Source organism: Cylas formicarius, unplaced genomic scaffold (assembly GCF_029955315.1).
Source record: "Cylas formicarius isolate icCylForm1 unplaced genomic scaffold, icCylForm1.1 PGA_scaffold_2__14_contigs__length_35257938, whole genome shotgun sequence".
Lineage (NCBI taxonomy): Eukaryota > Metazoa > Arthropoda > Insecta > Coleoptera > Brentidae > Cylas > Cylas formicarius.
Genome location: NW_026844319.1, coordinates 32,786,006 through 32,807,852, shown reverse-complemented (window position 1 = coordinate 32,807,852; position 21,847 = coordinate 32,786,006). Strand labels below are relative to the sequence as shown.

At 35.1% G+C, this 21,847-nt stretch overlaps 1 protein-coding gene across 1 annotated transcript in view; it reads left to right on the top strand.

The window, feature by feature from the left end:
• Positions 1-21,847, top strand: part of LOC132698180 (transcriptional activator cubitus interruptus) — a 121,293-nt gene that overhangs the window by 87,935 nt on the left and 11,511 nt on the right. The window contains exons 4-8 of the mRNA XM_060664112.1: positions 13,310-13,408; positions 17,084-17,463; positions 18,874-19,101; positions 21,414-21,563; positions 21,624-21,788. Of these exons, the coding sequence (XP_060520095.1) occupies positions 13,310-13,408; positions 17,084-17,463; positions 18,874-19,101; positions 21,414-21,563; positions 21,624-21,788 (1,022 nt within the window). The remainder of the gene's footprint in view (positions 1-13,309; positions 13,409-17,083; positions 17,464-18,873; positions 19,102-21,413; positions 21,564-21,623; positions 21,789-21,847) is intronic.

Here is a 21,847-nt window from a genome sequence, read left to right as displayed (position 1 = left end):
AGAAAAACTCTTCTATGGAGTAAGGTTCTAACTCGTAATTTATTACACAATCCCAGGCACATGTAATAAGGACTCCTTTCAGTTAAGGTTAAACGGTGAATAGGGTAATTTACATTTAGGGTTCTGATATTATATCTATGAAATATCTGTACTTCGAAGTCCTTTCGATTTTTAAAAAAGAATATCAATGCTTCATAAATATATAAAGCATATACAGTAAAAATACCGTCAGTCTTGAAGACCCCTCTACAGCTCTCTCTAAATTGTATTTTTTTGACAGTGCGAAGAGTCCTCTTTTGAACCACAAAAATTTTCTGTAGTTGACCACTACCCCCCCAAAAGATAATTCCATACCTTATTAGTAAAATGACGACGACCACGACAAAGATGGAAAGACAATATAGAGAGAGGTCTAAAGATGATGGATATAGAGAACTGGGAACAAGTAGCGAGAAATAGAACGCGATGGACGGGTGTGGTGAAAGTGATGTTGTTCGGCTATGTTGAGTAGAAGTAGACCGTTTTTGCAATTGAGTACAACATATACTCACTTTTTGATAATGTTGGAATCAACGAAATAAAAGAGTCTAAATTGAAATACAAAAATTATTTATTGGGCACATCCTATACTTAACCAAGACTATTCCATTGTTGTTTCTTTTCTTGCTCGTGCAATAAAAATGTAAAATTTTCAACTGCATTTTTTTTTCATCCATTATTCTAAACATTCGTTTATCGTTCACTCTTTAATTACCACAAGGGTCAGAATCACGATCATGTGTGTTGGTTACTACTGGCGAGGCACTGTTTCTGAAGTCAAATTGTTAAAGTATCTAATAAAAACTGATTACATTAACGCATCGAGTTGCAACTACCCAAAACTAGATGGCGCCAAGAACCTTCATTTAAAATGTTTGCTTGTTTTTAGAATTCTAATCCTTTTTTGGTAGTCAAATGGTTTTTTTCAAAGTATGCTTCACCTCTTCGTATAAGTAATTATACAGTGAACGCTCTATAAGCAACTCATTTGAGCCAATTTCAATAATAAAGTTTCTTATTGGAAAAAGTTGCTTATAAAAATGCAGTCTAAAAATACTTACCGTCCCGGAAATATTTTTACTTGTTTTTTTTACTAACTAAACTGTGTGGAATAAATATACAAACAAATTTTAATAAATCTTTGGTTTAGTACAGCACTAAATTCCAACAAAATAACCTCATTGTCAGTTTCTTTTGCCCATTCTATGACCAAATTAAAATAATTTATAATATCATTGATGTTTTTGTTGTAGTCAGGCGAATTTTCTACATTTTCTTCACTTTCTTGTTCAGGATTTTCTTCAAGGTTAAAAGGATGGCTTGATTCGCTTGTTCCACTAGCCCACTCCATAATTTCAGTATCTGTAATTGTAATTGTAATGTAAATGTAATCTTGTCAAGGGAATGTCATATTTTTCTGAAAAGTGATCAGAGGGAATATTGTATTAAATTTCATCACTTGACGAAAAAAGATGTTTAAATGTATAATATACGTTTTGGATGCATATTCATGTACTTTTAATGTCCTTTAACGTGGATAGTTCATCGTTTAACGAAATTGAACGTTTTTTTTTTCTTCTGAATGATTAATTAACAGAAACTAATACAATTCAAGTCACTATTTTGTTTAACTTCAATACTGGCAGCACAGCACACAAATATATTGCGATAAACGAATTTTTTACTGTTTGAGGTTATGTTGTGGCGAACAGCTGATTTTACTGTTTGGGCCTAAACTTGGCTCGAATATTTATATTGAAAAAATAATATGTTGCTTACACAGAACAGTCGAACTAAAAAAAGTTGCCACAGAGGGTTGGTAAATAAAACAAATCGTATAGACGATTTCATTACGTTTAATTACTTCGCAGACCGGTTGCTATTAGACGCTCATCATCTGACGCAGATAAGAGTTTTACGCACAGATGCTCGGTCGGCACCGTCCACTTTAACAAAAACGTAAAAAAAAAATAGCCTCGTTTATCGCCACGCATAACCTCAGCCGGTAAATTGTAGCGAATGTAATCGCCGCATCCGTCGTCGAAAGCAAACACGACCGGCAGCTTATAAATAAACGCCCGCCTCCTATTCGAGGCGACCCGGCGAATCCAAACAAACATTTCCGCAGCGAAAATAAATCATTAAAACGTCGATAAATATACAGGAGACTGGGCGAAGAGAGCGAGCTCGCCTTTTATATTATCTGATTTGTGGCGGTTCCGGCGGTTTTATTTGGCGCGCTCGGTAGGATCTACGTCCAGCCCTCGCGGATTGTTTTTTTCGCGGCGGGATTTTTTCCGAAAATAATAAGAGGCTTTTTTGCGTCGTGAATTGTTTACGTAGTATGCCGATAGAGGGCGTTGAATGTTAATGTTATATAACGGCCCGTTGGGGCGGATCTTTTATATTTCTCTTCTGTTTAAGTGAACCCGATGGATTTTTTAAGAAAAAAGGTTACCGGTAAAGTATAAAATTAAAGCATTCTGTATAAAACTTAGATATCCTGGCTGAAATGCTTATTATTATTATTATTATTATTATTATTATTATTATATTATTAACAAAACTTGTCATCCTATTTGCTTCCGGAAAAACTGCTGCAGTGTGGGTTGTTCTTTTTCTCGTTAAATGTAGATCGATTCGGCCTAGGATATTCTTGGTGGGAATGAAATCGAGTTTGGGCTATAATAGATACAGGGATATTTTTTATATTTGCGTACCCACCTACAGGCAGTCACACGGAGTTTAAATTAAAACATTCTGTTAAGAAAATGGGTTATTCAGAGAAAGAAAAGCTTCAAGTAGTTGGTCTTTCTTATTACAATAACGATAGAATAGCTGAAACTAGCTAGCTAGCTATCTAGCTATGATCGTGAGAATTTTCTGCTAAATTTACTCATAATATTCGTTGCATGTAACTGATAGGCAAAATCGACTTACATGTTACATGTAAACGAAATATAAACTTCTAATTTATTTTTACAGGTTATTTGATTACTATGAGTTCTTTTTTCCATTATATCCCACAAGTGCTCAATTGGATCGAGATTGAGTTTGAGGCCTGTGAGGAGTATTGTATTCACGAACAACATGAGTAGTGTGCTTTGGGTGTTTATCTTGCTGCAATTAATAGTCCTATCTGACCCAACTGTTTGTGCACTCTCTTGCAGATTTTATCTTCAACATTTTTATCCATTGTTCCTTCAATTACTACTAAATTACCACCTGATGTTGCTAGACTTCTTCCGACAGTTATTAAGCCTCCGCCTCCTTGGTTAAGAGTCTTAATTTTATTATTCTCTCGAGCCGACCATTCCAGGCACGTTAAACTTGCTTTATTTTATTTATTCCAGAAATCCATTCCACCATTGCTGTATTGTTTTGCTTGATAAAGTATTTTTCATCTATTAATTTTACTAACTAGTTTGCAGGGTTTTAATACAGCTTTGTATCCGCATAAATATTTTTTTATACAGATTTTCAATTTAATCAACCATCCTTCTGATTTTTTTCTCGTCTCTAGTAATTAGTTTTCGTGGACGCTCGCATATTTTCAATTCCGTTTTCATTTTTGTATCTCTTGTATTTCTTTGGACATTTTGACTATTAAACTTCTTTCAACCCATCATTTTACTAATAAAAGTCCTTATATGGGAGTGTACAGGATAGTATTTGGGGACTTGTTTCTAGACTCAGAACAACTAGACCAAAGAATACTGCACTTAGCAGATAATACGAGTTTGATAACAACTGTTAAGCGATAACAGCAATTTTTTTATTGGAGCAAAAATAAACTGATTCCTAACACAAAGAAAACGTACCTAATACTAACACAAAGTTCCAAATTTAAAAATATCACTGATTTTGAAAAACGCCAAGTTTTTTCCTGCATTCATTGATAAAAATTTGGACTGGACGTGCCATATAAATCCGTTGCAAAAATAGATTAAACTCAATCTATTTCGGAATTAGAGTACTTGGTCAGTATTTAGATAAAAGAATATTGCAAATTTTTAATCGGTACTAAAATATGGAATAATATTTTGGGGTAGTCATAGGAGACTACAAGACGTTCAATTATATCGAAATGTGTTACATTCAGGCATCTTCGAATCTTTGATGTAGTTACGTAGAAATTTGAATATCAAACGAATTGACAGTCAACGCTTGTTTAAAGTAGAAATTATGACTATTTTAATATCTTTGAGTTGCTTGTATGGCAACTTTGTTACTGTTGTATCGTTTCACTTTGTTTTATTATGTAACAAATTTGAAATAAATACTATTATTATTATTAATATTCTATTATTATTATTATTATAGTGCAACTATAAAACGACTAATTCGCCAAAGCCTACTTCGGCATTTCAAACTAAACTTAACCTAAACTTTTGCAGTTAAAAGCGCTTATATAATCTGTGATCGAATCATTATAATGTTGAACTTTTCTAGAATTTACTTTGATTAAGGTTTATAATATTTTATAAAAACATTTTGAAATAAATCGTTAACGTGCGTAGACATTTGCTGGATATTGTATTTTGAGTGGGCCGGGTGACGTCACCGCATCGTTCTCGGTAATCCTCGCCTATGCAACCTTCTTTGGCTCACCGCTGTCGGATACCACCAATGAATAAACGAGATCCGATTGATTCGACTAGTTTGTTTTTCCATATAAGTTTCCAGGTTGTTAGTTTCGACACGAAAATAGAAACGCATCGCACAGAAACTGACTGATAATTTACGACCGCGTCATCCGGCTCTCGGCCCCTTCGATCTTTGAAATTATTTAATATCGGAAAGTCAAGTGCGCCGTGAACGAGCCACCGCATTTTTGTCGAACGTCTTTTATACGCCATTTACGAGGTCCCGTCGTAAACGTCAGCTTATCATATTTTAAGGGCCATTCCGTTCGATATTTTAACGTCTAATAAAGCCAACTCGTTCGATTACCGACCGACAGGCCGTCGTAAAATAGAGGTTTTATCGATTTATTTACATGTAACGTTAACCAAAAAAAAATTGGCATAATTTATGTTATTATTAACGGGTTGCGCGATTCGCTGTCGACGCTGTGACGTCAAAAGTTGCGAAATGACGTCGATGGTCCCAAAAATCGACGGTTCAGTTTTATTCAGATTTAAAGTAACATTTTCCAATTCGCTGATTTTATTTATTTCAATAATTCAACAATTATTATTAAAAAAATTATTAATTATATGTCATAGCCTAGATATATTAAGTTCTTCACAAATGTTATTCTTTTTGCCTAAACTTTTTTATTACGGCATTATCCAATCCAAAAATACAGAATCTTATAGCATATTTCGACTGAAACTAGCTTATTTTACTTACGGGTAGATAGAAAATTGGATTTTCTTCTTTCATTGTTGTGAAGAAAACGTCCATACTACGTCATAGTTTCATGGCCATTATTGTTAAAATGAAAAAAACCGAAATACCCATATGGCCATCGTTTAATATATTATCAATATTGTTATTTAACCATGGTCCTAACGATGTTAAACTATGGCAAATTAACCAAATTAAAAATAAAAAGCAAGAATAAAACTAACGCAACATGTTCCTGTGTGTTACCAGGTAAAAATATGAAAGATATCGATATATTTTGGGTGGAAACTTATGGAAATATGCACTATTTAAATAAAATAGTTATAACATGTGTATGATGAGATGTAAGAGATGAAAACAATTTAATATTCCCTGATCAAAACTAAACACAATTGTATTTTAAATATTTAACTAATATGTTTGGTGGTGATGTATAAGAAATATAACATCAACGAAATGAAAACAAAACTGCATACTTCAGAGAGTAGTAAAATGCTGTTGAGAAACGTCAAAATGAAATCCTTCCACTTCAGGAACAATAAAAAGTAATAAAAAAAATAAAGTAAGATATTGTTTGTAAATCACAGTAAATGTTGCATATCTCTTTTTGCTTAGAAATCATCTCGCTATCATAATTTTCAAAAACAAAAAAAGAACATAACAGAAGTAGTAACAAAGTTATGGCATGAAATAAGAGATTTTAAGGTTTTTGTAGCGCCCTCTATATATTATGCCAAAAAAATCACAAAATATTAATACGCTTAAGAAGAATGCCACAGAATCCTTCAAAAAAGTATGCCAATAAACTGGGGTGACAGTTTAGTCACAGCACTCTCGAATGTTATTTTTAAATATTACCTAATGAAAAATAATACATTTCAGGTATTTGCCAGGCTTTGAATTTTGACGTTTGTCAATTCTAATGGTCATATCGGTGAACTTTAAGTCACTCGTTTATTAACCACTCGAGCCGCTGCGCTCTGCTCGTGTCAAATAAACTCGTGAGTCGAATGCCGTTTACCGCACTTGTTGCGCAATATACTATTTTCTGCTCTACCAAAACATATTTTTTCTCAAAATTTGCTCGAACAGTGACAAAAAGCACTTGGCGCATTTGTTGTCCAAATGCGTACAAACTTTGCATTACTTACAAAACAAAAGTGGTACCGTAGGGGTTCATTTAATATTTTTTTATTTGTGAAAAAAGTACTTTTTGAACCAGTCAATATCTATCTACTCTATATATTACCAAAGTCCGAATCGAAAAGCTCTAACGTTTTAAAGTCCTTTTGTTTGCGTAATTGAGTTGAAATATATACCACGTCGTCCGTTACAACACCGCGTAGCTTGAAATTGACGAATTAACATATGAAAAAAGATAATCTCTGCCTCGCACATGTTATTAATGACTGGAGTTTGTTGAAGGCTCTCGAGCGATCAGTCAATTTAGCATTCCCGCGGGTATTCGAAGCGGTAGACGTATACGTAGTCGACCAGACGATTTGTCACTGAAATGTCGAGCGGACAGTCTCCGTTAAAACAGCGGAAAATACGACATTCATTGTACCGTGCTGAAGTGTTAAGTAGAGTGTGGAGATCAATTTTAAAAGTCTGTCGGTTTTTTTTTTGCTGAATGTTAATGATAAACTGCACCCTTGATTGCTGAATGAGCTGTTGCAGGCCAAAAAGGCTCAATTTTGAGTCCATCTTCCTCTACTCACTCAACTTTTGCAGGATACGAAGCATTTCACGAGGAAGAAACATCAGTAGATAGGACAAAATGGTTTTTCAATCCACCAAGTGGTGCTTCGTGGGGATTGTAAAATTTGAATGCCTATGGTGAAGAAAAGTCAAAGCTGTTTTGCCTGACTTAGATGCATTAGAAGCAGTAAAAATGAATGGGAGATTGACTTTACATAATTTAACATCACTTAAGGGAAAAATAAAGTGATACAGCGGGACGAAAGGAAAATTACGTGAAATAAAAAATCAAACTTATGATTTTCTTGTTTTTTCTTTTAATGATCTTGATGTTAATAAAATTAACCCCGTTATGAGATTGTTCTTATATTTGACTTTTTGTGTTTGTTAATTTTGAAATAAGGAAGTTGTCAAGGCATGTGAGAGGATAATTCAATACAAAATTTAAAAAAAAATGTTTTTTTATTATTTCTTTAGTTTTAAACATCAATTATTTGAAAGGGGTTATTATTTATATATACTTACTTATATATAAACAAGCCTGATTAATTAATAACTAGCCATAGTCTTCAAAAGTTGATATTGTTGTAGCCAATAACGAAGGTTCACGAAGGTTGACGACTTCCGGAATGGGGCAGCTAAGAAAAAAACGCACCACACAGAGTTGAAACCACTAGAAAGCCAGGAAGAACGAGAATAGTATTATACCGACCGTATTTGAAAATAGTAATGGTCTGTTTGAACAGAAGGCTTTGGGGTTGTAATAAAATTCTGTAAAGTATTTTACAACTCTTCGTGCCCGGTTGGTCGCATAGGCGTGCTTAGGGGTATTTCATGGGGGCATTTCATTTGGAAACACAACTGCGGTTCATAAAGAGGCCCGATTAACATTGATTACCATAAATCATCGTAATCATTGGTAATAACGACAATTAAATAGATCGCACTTTAAGGCAAGTATTATATAAGTTTGGCTTCCTATCTTAACGTATTTTCCTAATCTAACCTACCTTATGAGGTGGACGAGTAGGTAAGCTTAAAAAAAAACATACTTACCCTACCAAAGTGATGACACGAACTTACTTAGAAATGAAGACAGGCTTTGTGTCACTCTGGAGCCATGCTGTCAATTTTAAAACTGAAAAAGTTTGGTGAACTTCAAGTCCAGAGCGATTAATCTTATTTTCTTCCCCTCTAGATATGTAGCTTGTCCCTGCGTCATTTGTATAGTATGGGAATATACAATGCTGTGAAATATCACAATTCAATACCTAGCGTAGAATCAAATTATCATATCATCATAAATGAACATAAGTTCTCATACTTACAATTAGATTACAATTATCCTATCCATTCGTTGTCTCTTGCTTAGAAAACTTGTCGCTATACTGCTGTATTATGTACCCCCCTAAAGCAATTCTTGAAAAACCAGCATATTTTTTATTTATTTTTTTAGATTTAAGACACACAATTTTTTTGATGTGTTTCCTCATGTCAGTCTGCGTTTTTCCAGTGTTATTTTATAATACATAACTCTTTTATTTTTACCTAGGTTTTTAACCTATTTCAAGCTTTATAAATATATGTATGTTTACGAATATGTTTTCAAATAAATGCATCTCCTCTTTCTCCCCGATTTCGAGTTATTATCCGAAGAGCCTCGGAGTTGCCCCGTGACAATCGGCGCCACTGGCCAAACTGGATGCATCTGGCGATGCTAAAACGAAATGTGCTGGTGCGGCAATCTATTTCGGTTTTGGTTTAACGATGTTATTCTTTATAATTTTAGACGACATAAATGAGGTCTGCGGGCGTTATGAGCGATGAGAGAACGCGTTTGTTTAAACGGAAGAAATATTTATAATTAATAACGTGTTAATTGACGGGGATGAATATTAAACGGTTTTTAAAGATGTCGCGGCGATATTAAATTGATATGGGCGGTAATTGTATTGGATTGTTATTCTTGCTAGTTCAAGGGTGCAGGAGTACCAAACCAAATCCGAGTCTCTGGTTAGGAGAACGGGGGTTCCAGTGGTGACCAATCGCTGCTACTGTGGTGTCTAAAGTCTGCAGTCTACGGACTTCATATTATGCAATCAGTGGTCGATAATATTATATCAATGGAAGAGCATATCAACGTTTTCGTGTTTTTGTGGCAATTAATAAAGTTTGGTCTCTCCGAAAGTCCGACCTGGCCGTGCCGCAACCAGCCTATTAAACATTTCAAACAATGGTTCCATATTTTTTTGGAAATAACAATAATTGTAACTCCGATCCTAACATTTCGAAGAAAAACAAATTTTGAAAATGCGCTATTACACCGGTATTGGTCATTTGTCTTTTTTAAATCCCCATTAATAAAGTTTCATAATTCCATTATTTTTCATTTCATTTCATTTTATTGCACTGAATTTAGCAATTTTCTGTTATATGAAAAGGCTTAGCTAAGCTAAGAACCTAACATAACAAGTTAAGATGAGTTTGATGTAGCCATAAATGGTTTTTCCAACGAGACCAAGTTTGTTAAAATGCGTTGAGCCGGTCAGGAAAAAGTATTAAAAAAACTACTGGAAGTTTTAAAAATATATATTTTGTGGTACCTTTACCTGGTGGATTTCATAGAGAATTTAAAATTATGTAATCAAAATTTTACTTTTATTTTTGTCTTAAGCTATAACATAAGCTAAAACAGCCTGGGGCCATATCTGGACTATAGGGAGGATGATCTATCTGTTGGAATCCACACTCTAAAATGGCATCTTTAGCAACACCAGCAGTATGGACCGGTGCATTATCGTACAAAAGACGCACGCCTCTGGTCAATTTTCCTCGACGTTTTACACGTATGCAGTCTCGCAATTTATGTAATAATGTTGCGTAATATTTACCATCCATAGTGGTATTAATGTCTTTAAAATATATCAAAAGTATTCCTTCACAATCCCAAAAGATCGTGGCCATCACCTTTTTTGTTGACTGCCAGGCTCTGAATTGTCTTGGAGGTGCTTCACCACTCCATTGATTTTTTTTTCGATAAAGGGTCGTAATAGAGAACCATAGTTTCATCTCCCGTCACAATAGTTTCTATCACAGGCTTCGGTTCCGACCCACAGAGAAAGACCACGCACACTCGACACGGTGTTGTTTTTGAGTAGCAGAAAGGTTTTTAGAAACCCATCTTGCACTAACCTTATGCATACCTAAATGATCAGGATTTGACGAACACTTGTATAAGAAAGCTTAGTAATTTCTTAGATTTTCTTGACCTTTAAACGTCGATCACTCAATAACACCTCTTCCACAATCTCAACAATATCTTTCGTTATGACCTCCACTGGTCGACCAGTTCTTGAATCATCTTCAAGGGACTCCTGGCGCATTCGAAAACGTTTTGCCCATTCTTTCACTACAGAATACGAAGGAGAACTTTGGCCGTACACAACATCCAGCCTTTCTTTAATAATTTTAGGTGCTAACACTTCTTTTGTCAAAAACTTTATGACTGCTCTATCGTGATACTGGAGCTGCATCTATGTCAGGCCGGGAAATTTTGGCGCTAACCTCGTACATTGAAAAAAATCATAATACAATAACCTAATGAAACAGATTTCAAGTCTCTGCACAAGCTCAGAGGCAGTACAGCGAACCTTCGCAGCAGAAGATCATGATCAACTGCACTCTCAGGATAGGAACCGTCCTCCCTGAACATTTGATACTTCAGTAACCTTCTCTGCACACTCTCAATGGACTGAGCGTGGCAGTCATATATTGGTGGCCGGACTAGCGAGTCATAGTCCTAACGTTCAATAATAATTTAACAGATTCACCAAATTTTTGAGATGCTTTTTCAATTAGTAAGTGATAATCTATGTGGTCAAACGCTGGAAGTGAGTGTATATAACTGGACCTTGTTTGTTCAGGGAGTCACAGACATACGAAGACAGAGAGCACCAGTTGGTAGTGGGACATGATCTTTTCGCATAAAAACCATGTTGTTGCGTAGATTATTTCTAATTTGAGCAAAAATAAATTTATTTAATATAATCTCTTTCCAAGAACATTGCAGACTTCATTATTATTATTTTTTTGAAATTTTGACAGATGCGTCGGATTTCCTTTGGTTGTCCGTTGTTGTAGTAACCGACGACATGCAAAATAGGGGACACTTAATAGACACGTTTATTATGGCGCGTTAAAATAACCGACGACCAACCCGAGCCGCGCGACGCTGAAAATAGCAGGAGGGCATCGGCTCGTTAACCATAATATCGTCAACGATCCCACAGGACGTGCCGTTCGGAGGCGACGTTGCCGATCACTCGACAATCTACAAAATCTCAACTCCGTCTCTTTAAAAACGGTGAATTGAAAACCATTAGTGTCCCCGCTACTTTGGCGATACAATGTACATGAGAAAAAGTGGTTCCAGTCATTGAATATTTGTTAATATCACAAATTAAGCCTGAATTTGTTTATTCCGGCAGACACCCAAGCAACATGTTTGAAAAATGACTTTATTAAAGTTTTGATTCCTCGCTGTGTAATTTTAAATATTTTTTTTTGTACATAAAATGGTTTTTGACGGTTCTATTATAATGATAAACCAATAAGTTTTTCGCGCCTACCTTGAAAGCAAATCATATCCATTAATATCCTACAAATTTGGCAACGGAGTGCGTCTGCGTTTAGAATGTGAGTTTTCATGCAGCTTGTTATAACGTCATCGCGTTTAAATTGGCAGCACCGCCGCCAATTGTGACGTTAACAAGGTTCTAATTAAACGCCTCAGATTTGTCTGGCGTATATAAATCTGGAACGTCCTCACTCTCTTTGATCGCAACATATCACGCGTCAATTATTGCTTCAGCCTGGTCGCAAATCCCAAAGTACAAAATGATATTGAGTCCATTGTTAATAATAAAAAAGCTCAATAGATCAACTTTCACTCTACAGACATGTTCTCAATTTGAATCGAAATTGACGATATAATTTCGTATCGCATTATATAGTTATTGTATTCGTAGTAATGGTTTTCAATGTTTGATATCTTTTTTAAATAACAGGTAACTCGGGTAGGAAAGCTAAGGGAAGGAACTAATAGTTATGTCTCAGAATCAAAGGCCGTTCTGAATGGTGTTCCTCAAGGTCGCTTCTTATTTCGTCCATGCCTTATTTAATCCAGAGCGTCCTTCCACCTCTTTCTTTCTCACCATTTGTTAATGGCAGCTCATTGGACAGGAAATTTTATTTATATTATATATAAATATAACTTTGTGTGATATTTGCTGGTACACAAATAGTTTTCGGATGCAATATTTGCATGTATTTATTATATTTGCTAGGCAGACATTTTCAAAACTTAGTACAAGAATTTTATTTTCCTTTTGCTTATTTCTGTTCTACAATCTGGACGTCCAATTTTCGATGACTTTTTCCAACATTTGTGGCTGTATATCGGCAATAACACGGCGAATGTTGTCTTCCAAGTGAGGATAAGCTTCGCTCCAAATGCGGCAGTTTTGTTTGTTGACGTAGCCATTCAACCAGAAGTGCGCTTCATCGCTAAACAAAATTCGCTTATGAAAATCGGGAACAACGGCAATCTCGCCCATTCGACGAATTTACGCCTTACTTGATGATCGCTTGGCTTCAATTCTTGCACGAGTTGGATTTTGTAAGCACGTAAACCAAGATCTTTCCGCAAAATCGTCCATAAATTCGATGGACACAGATCCAATTCCTGTGCTCGATGGCGGATGGGCTCATTCGGGTCTTCCTCAATGCTACGCTCTACAACAGCAATATCTTCTTCTGTACGCACCGTACGGCGTCTCTGGGGATGCGAGTTATCAATAAGAGTAAACGTGGTGCGAAAACGTTCCATGGTTAATAGAATTAACTGCTCCGATGGACGATTTTGTCCACGATAAAATGGACGTAGGTCGCGATACGTATTCCGCACAGAACCATTATTTTCGAAATAAAATTGCACTATTTGCTAGCGTTGTTCAGGCGTGAGTCTATTCATGATGAATTGCCAAACCAAACTGAGAATAAATCACTTGACAGCTGTTAAATCGGTCGCCATCTTGAACAGTAATGCCAACTTAAAGTTCTATACATCGAAAAAAAACACCAATTAGTAAGAATTCCGTAATATTCGTATCGCCAAATGCCAAAAATATTTAAATTATAAACTGGATTTTCTTTTCAGGACTTGGTCTCAGTTCGGAGTACCTGAACGCCAGAGGGCTGACGGATCTTCATCCCTCCTCCACCCTGGCCAGTAGCGAATTTCCCTTTAGTCTGGACGGTAAGCTACTTAAATCCTTTATTGATATTTATAATCAAATTTTACGATATATTTTTTGCGATTAATAAATACGTTTGAATATTTTATTTTATTTAACCTGGATACTTAAATTATGAATTGTTAATTGTATTTTTAATTTGCTTCTGCGGTTGATCGTGGATTTTATTGTTTGCCAATAGCTCTGAAACCAATAAGGATATCGACATTCTGTTTTTACTTTTTTTTTGCAAAATTAGTCTACTACGATTTCTTTTGCTTAGTCAAATAGTTTTTGGTTTTCACACGGTGGTTTGGAGTGAAAAAAATCATTTTATAAGCGGTATTAATCAGGCTTTTAGAGAGCGACCTTTGTTTTGGTTAGTAAGATACATCAAAATTGGTGGGGCCAATCTTGGGTATACTGAAATCAACTTAACTCAGACCTTATTTACTAATGTAGCTTTTCTTTATAAATTTGGAACTAACTTGTAAAAAAAATAACATTAAAGTTATATGCTTTGATTTTGTTCATATTTTGGAAAAGCTAATATTCAAAGACATGCAGGACAAGTTTAGTTTACATATAAAAATTTGAAAACTGACCACGTCACTACGTCACAGCTATTTAGAAATGCAAAAAAAAACAAATTAGCTATTACTTTCCGTCTTTAATGTCGTGAAAAACTAACCAAAGTCGCAACGCCAGCTTTAACAATAACGTAGATACGCCGTAAAACCAGCAAAATAGAACAAACTGTACAGGGTGGTCCAAATTCGAGGGACCTCTATGGTTTTAAGCATTTGCAGCATAGTTTGCCCAAAACTAATATGCATGTTACTGGCTGGATTTTCGAGAGAAGTCAAAAACTGGAAACCGCATCGTTATATGTCCAGGCGTTTTTGAGCTACAGGGTGATTCTCAAAAATATGCGATTTTAAAGGCCGTCTATAACTTTTTTAATTGTAATAATAGAGTTTTGGAAAAAACATTTTTTTTTAAGCGGGAATCTCTCTATCTTTTCTGTTTTGTCTTAGAGCCTTTAGATCCCGAGATATCATCACACAAAGTTATATTTATATATAATATAAATAAAATTTCATGTCGAATTATGTGCCATACGCCTATTTTTATTAATTAGTTTAAAAGATATTTGTAATTTTTGATGTTTACCATAGTAGGCGCTGTACGCGCCCTAAATGTGTAGATAAAATTTTATTGTTTTTTTTTTCATACAAAATCAACTTGGCTACGACTACGAGAGGACACAACAACCTCGCACTATAACTTCTAGTTCACAATAATTATTAAATGGGGGTATTCCATGGGGTAAATTCGCCATTAAAAAAATGTTTTTAATATAAATCTCTATCTTTACAAATAAAAAAGTTTTGAGAAACGCGCATTTTTAAGAATCACCCTATAGCTCAGAAACGCTTCGACATATCACGATGCGGTTTTTAATTTTCGACCACCCCGTACATTGTCCAAGATTTTTATTCAACTCGCGTAACTCACGACTCCAACTGAAATCCTGAGGTCTAAGGTTAAAATTAACGTAAATATGTACTGCGAACAAAAGCAGCAACGATAACCAGCTAATGCATCGATGTCTGCCGAACAGTCATTAGGGAAGGGGCTTTTTATTTAACACACAATTAAGATATCTAAAAATAAATATGTATTAAACGCCAACGGATGTGAAATCATACGGCTCTCGACGCCTCATGAATATTTTATCAGATAGGCAATAGAGACGGAAAGTATTTAGCCGGGTGATACTTAATGCTCGCGCGTTCCGAATGGAAATTGGCCGACAGAAAATGATTTTTTTTTTGGGTACAATTGACGAGCAAGAGTCCGAACATCAGCACATGAAAACTTGCATAGAAGTAAGAGAATTATGAAAATACATAACAACACAAAATTTTATTAGTAGTATAGTATATGTATTAAACGAGTGACTTAAAAAGTTATATACTATACTTTTTCTACGACCCTTAGTTTTAGGCATAGATATTATTATTGTATTAGTGTATATTTTTTGAGGAATGCTTTAGTTAATACCTCTAATCAGAATTAAATTAAGAACTACACCTCGCACTTTACTTAGCAGTTAAGCTTATTTTTATTCAAGACAGGACGTTCATTGATTTAGGATATATATTTAAGGAAATGTCCGTGTTCTAAATCGGTTGGTATTGGCAAGAGAAGGTCTTTTTTTATTTATAGAAGTAATAATTCACCTCCAAAAGTATACACATACACAAGGTATTGAAAAAAATTAAAAAAAACGACTTCTTCCATTTCATTGGTAAAATATGCTGCGTTGCTGGGAAGAACGAAATAACGTTTATGGGGCATACAGGGCATATTGCATTTAGTTTTTAGATAAACAGGTAAATACGGTATGTCTTGAATAAGTTAATACAAAAATTATGGACGAAAAACTTAAACTAAGGTTAACTTTCGACAATTTGTATCTCTGAAATTGAATTAGCATTTTTGAGACACTCTGTATATAGGATCCAAAAATGTTGAACGTTCAGGTTAGGATCATGCGCCGTCGCCAGATTGTGCACAATTTCGCTAAATTATCTTTTATCTTTATCTGTTATCTTAACTCCAACTCTTACTAAGTCTTAAGTTATTTGAGGTACATACATTATGTCTTGTTATTACCAAAATTATTGACGATATACTAAAACTAAGGTGGACTTTTGATAATCTGTATCCGCGAAAACATCCACTTTTGCACTGTGATCAGTCGGTCAGGTAGTTTGCCGTCCAAAAATTCAAATCTAATTTTTGAGACACTCTGTATATAAGGTGACTGGGACACTTGAATAAAGTATAAGACCAAAAAATGTTGAACATTCAAGTTATGATCATGCGCCGTCGCCAGATTGTGCACAATTTCGCTAAGTTAAGGAAAAATAAATACGAATAAAAATTCGTATTCTTCGTCTTTGAATACTTGTCGAGGGTTGATTGTAAAATTTTTAACTCTTTTGTTATCTTAAGAGATGGAGCTTACCAAGTTTTAAGGTATTTAGGATAAATACAGTATATCTTGAATAAGTTATTACAAAAATTATCGACGAAAAACTAAAACTGAGGATTTACGGAATCATTCATTTAGTCGGTCAAATTTTTTGCCCTCAATACCTTCGAATAGCATTTTTGAGAGACTCTGTATATACGTTGTCCGGCATAATCGAATAGAGTATACGATAAAAAAATATTGAACACCGAGGTTGGGATCAAAAACATAGCTATCTCATGCGCCGTCGCCGGATTGTGCACAATTTTGCCAAGTTAGGAAGAATGTAGATTCAACCGCGATATGTTAGTTTTGTTAGGTAAAAATAAGTATTCTTCATCTTAATTTAAATTTCTATTTACGCAAATTTTTAACTCTTCTGTTACCTTAACTTTAACTCCTACCATATTTTAAAGTACCTAAGGTGTCTTGAATAAACCAATGCAAAAATTATTTACGAAAAACTAAAACTAAGATACACTGTTAAGAATCTATATCTCCGAAATCATCCATTTTTGGACTGCAGTGAAATATAAAGTGGAATATAATTTTTGAGGCAGCGCCGTCGCCAGATTGTGCACAATTTCGCCAAGTTAGGGAAAAATTCAAATTGATTGCGACTAAATTTTTTGACAAAAATAATCTTATTCTACAGGGTCCCGACTGAACAGTCCCCGTCCCGGTGGCGTACGTGCGTCCCGTAAACGGGCCCTCTCCTCCTCACCTTATTCGGATTCCATCGACATCAACTCCATGATCCGATTCTCCCCTAACTCCCTGGCCTCGATCGTCAACGGTTCCCGTTCTTCGTCGGCCTGTAGCGGGTCTTACGGGCACTTATCTGCGGGCGCCATCAGTCCGGCACTGCAAGGGCTGCACCCGGTCCTGCAGGCGCACCTGATGCGAGCCGCGTCCGGCCCGCCTCCGCCGCTGTTGCCGCCACCGCCTCATCATCCCTCGACGCCCGTGTACTCGTTGCCGCCCCATCATCCGATGCACCCCGTTGGTCAGCAGCATCAACCGTTAAAGACTGATGTAAGTAGGGCGTCACTATATACAACATTTGTAGAATGAAATAGAATTTTATGGACTATAATTGTATAATTTGACAGGTACCTTATAGCAAGTCAAAAAAAAAAGAATATAGAGAGCAAAGATATATCAAATAAAAAATATGTATACTTGAACCAAAAATATAGTGCTTTTACAACCCACCCCGTGATTAACTTTGCCTATTGTTTACTCCAAAACCGCCCTTTTAGAACACCGTGCCGATCTACTTACACTACTTACATGTAACTATGTAGAAGACACAAAAATACAAGAATGTTCTTAATCGACAGGCATATCATCAAAAATTGGATTATTCATTTTTAGAAAACGATGACGATTACTAATATAGTCTTTACCAGACGCTACTAAAATATTTTAGAGGAATTAATTATATAACTTGAGAGAGATGAGAAATTCGAGCATATTTTGTATTTTTGTATGTCTTTTAATTATTCTTTCCATTTTTCTAATTTTGGTTTTATTTAAAAAGAATGATATAAACCTGGATCGGCAAGAATTTTTTTTTTAAGATGAAAGCTGTTTAGGCTTTATTTTAATTGTGAATATTTTCAAGTAATGGATATAAAGTGAACCTAAACTGGCAAGTTAAAGTGTGGTCTATGAACAGGCCTGTTTTTGCAACTCTGTGAGCAAGCTATAACTTTTTGTACCTCCTCTAGCCCCTTACCGTGGAAAAAATGAATTAAAAAAATAATATAAATGTTATAGCGGTCTCCAAATTTAGCTAGATTTTGTATTTGGATAGTTTTCACCTATTAAAAAAATCCTAAACTTTTTGCGAAGGTTATCAAAATCTTAAGTTTCAAATTGTTTTTCAATTTCTATAGCCGTTTTTAGATATTTTCAAATCTCCTTACTGTTTATAAAAATATGGTAAAGTAAACCTAAGCTTGTAAGTTTTATAAATACTATAAAACTAGTGAATCATATTTTGTCACAATATGTTAATATTATTTTATATTTACAAATAAAATTTAAATTGATGCATTATAAGGAGGGTCCAAAACGACTATAAATCTCTGTTTCTGTTGACGGTCCTGAGATAACGGAACTTTCAATTCAAATTTTGAAGCGAGCGCCATTTTATTAATGGTGCTATTAAATAAGTGTCTCCAAAAACTGAATCTTTCATAATTTTATGTCAAATTTTGAAAATCGCGATTTTTTAAATATACACTGGTATCGCAGGTGATATTCAAAATCAAAATCAAAATAATAACGTATTTTGCCGTACACATGGATAGTTGAAAACTAGATTTCACTTTTACTGTATTCTATTATGGTATTTACTTCGGATACTGCAGCTAGTAGTATTACTGCAGTATGAGGTTATATGGGAGGCTTGTCTGTAATATAACCGACCATTTCCAGAACACTAATGACCGGAGAAAGTCCGAAAATAGTACAATAACGCACCTGGACATAGACAGCTCTAACAGGAAGGCTAGGATCAAGAAGGAGCCCCACGTGATCCCCCACGTCACGGAAGCTCAGAACGATCCGGCTGATCCCAAAGACGAGCCGGGTGATTTTATAGAAACGAACTGTCATTGGAAAGACTGCGGTACCGAATTTGGCACGCAAGATGAACTCGTCAAGGTGAGCAAACGAAGCTCCTAAATTAGTCAAATCGAAAAATTCTATATCCTAAAAGTCAAATTTATTATTTGTAACAAACCTTTACTATATTCCGAAAATACCTTCGCATGAGGCTGCTTTTTCGTACAAAACAATCCCGCGCTTGGAATTTCCTCATCATATGTGGCTCACTTGAATTCTACCACACCCATACCATTACGGTAAAAACCAAATACTACCAATACAATGAAATATCTACATGCCGAACTTAAAACTATTTCGTTTTGTAAGAAGATACTGAGACATTTTTGAATATTTATTTTATTACAACGCACCGGCCTAACCGTCGACTGTCGTAAAATTAACATAACCTCTTAAGCCAGGGGCGCACTGTCAACTATTCGACGCATTTCAGTAAATGTAAAGAAATGATGATATTTTTCTCTCAATTGATTGGATTTAGGTTTTAATTGGTTCAGTAGGTAATGCGCTAAAACAATCTGTGTGAATTGGACTTTTGGAACATAAACATCCTTTGAATAAAGGATTTCTCTGGTGGCGTAGATAGGTAGACGATGTTTTTGCTTGTTTCACTGAAACGGAAACTGCAGTTCTTTTTGAATCAATATTAATTAATCATATTAACTTCGTACAAAATTTACCATAGAGACGGAACTAGATAACTCTCTAAACTTTCTGAATTTAACTGTAACTAGACTACAGAACAAATTAGCATAAATTATTACAAAATAAATTACACACACAAAATTGCTCCCTTCTATGCTTCTATCCACAGACTACCTAATATACCACCATTTCCATTTCTAATTTTGAAAAAGAATTAAATATTATAAAACAAATAGCTTTCTTCCGATACCTCTTTGACAGATAAGATTATAACTAAAAAGCAGTGTCAAATAAGTCTGAACTTTATCTATCTATTAAACACCGAACCTAAAATTTATAAAACAATAAAATACATTGGAGAACCAACCAAGCAAATTTCGAAACGTCTATCTAAATTTGGCCTTAATATTGTTTTTAAAACTGAAAGCACCATAGAACACTTTTTTAAAAACAATAAAACTAAATTACGAAAAACTCAAAAATCCGGAGTCTACAAGTTGAAATGTGGATCACTTGGAACATTTAAGAAACGCATCAATGAACATAAAAGGGCGTATAAAAATAAAAGTTCGGATCCTTACTGCGAAATTCATTTAAATTTAGAAATGCACAAGCGTGATAATTGCAATATTTTACATTAGCAATCGAAAAGCAAGCAACTAAATTTGTTGGAAGCTATGTGATGTTCAAATCTGTTACTTAATGACCAATTGGACTTAAATGCGTCTCCGTTGTTAAATTTAAATTTATAACCCTATCCCGGTTATTATAATTCTATTACTACCTGTTTATATATAGGTGTCGGAATATTGTCATGTTTTATATTTCATAAAGGCACGGTGTTGCCGAAACAGCTGTCATAAATCATTAAAATTTGAAAAACTGAACATATTTTGTTCTAATTTAATTGCAGTATAATCCTCTCCACATTGTAAAATGAAAGTCTTCCGGGGAGGTGTTTTATAATTATCATTATCATAATTATTTAAATGTTATTAATGATTTTAACAACTGAAGCTCAAGCCTTATAATAATAATAATATTAATAATAATAATGAACTGCCTTTATTGAAAATTAAAATATTACAATATAAGTAACAATACACAACAGCACCAACACCATAATTGTCAACAAAATACAAACGCGTACATACATTGTAAACACAGGAAATAGACGCATATCATAAACTCATACGTTTTCGCTAGTTACGGGCGAGCCTAATAAACAATATTAACGCTTTTTTGAAGGACTTTATTGTGGGGAGGGACGTAATAGCATAAGGTATTTCATTTTTATTTATTAAATTTATTTTAGTAGCGGCATTTAAAGCTTCACTAGCAACAAAAGATAACTGAGTAGCATCGACGTGTTGATGAGATTTACATAATTTAAGAAAAGTAGAGAAGTCAGCTATATAAACTGAGAACAGAATAGGTTCCAGAATACTCCCCTGGGGAATACCCCTCTTCAAAGCAATGGCATCTGAATGAGTATTTGCTATAACTACCCTCTGACCAAGAAATGTTTTTAAAAAAGAAAGAGCCGTACCTTTTATCCCGAAGAATTCCGGTTTAGCTAGGAGAAGGTGTTAAAGGCTGTGCTATAGTCCAAGAGTATGAGACAAGAGTTTAATTTAGAATCCGCTGCTTTCAAGAAAGAGGTGCGATTGTTGAAGTCAGATGATCTCATGGGTTTTGTTTTATAGCACATCAACAACGACCACATTCACGCGAACAAGAAATCGTTCGTGTGCAGATGGGAAGGTTGCTCGAGGGCGGAAAAGCCCTTCAAGGCGCAGTACATGTTGGTGGTGCACATGAGACGCCATACCGGCGAGAAGCCTCACAAGTGCACAGTAAGCTCTATTTTCTCCAAAACGCTCGATTTATTTTTAACGATTCCGTTTCTTCCCTAGTTTGAAGGCTGCGTCAAGGCCTATTCCAGACTGGAAAATTTGAAAACGCATCTCAGGTCGCATACGGGCGAGAAACCTTACACCTGCGAGTATCCAGGCTGTTCGAAGGCCTTCAGCAACGCGTCTGACAGGGCGAAACACCAGAACCGGACTCACAGCAACGAGGTAACTAAATGATTCCTGCTCCTGCTAAACCAACATTCAATTATTGCGGTTTTTTCTTG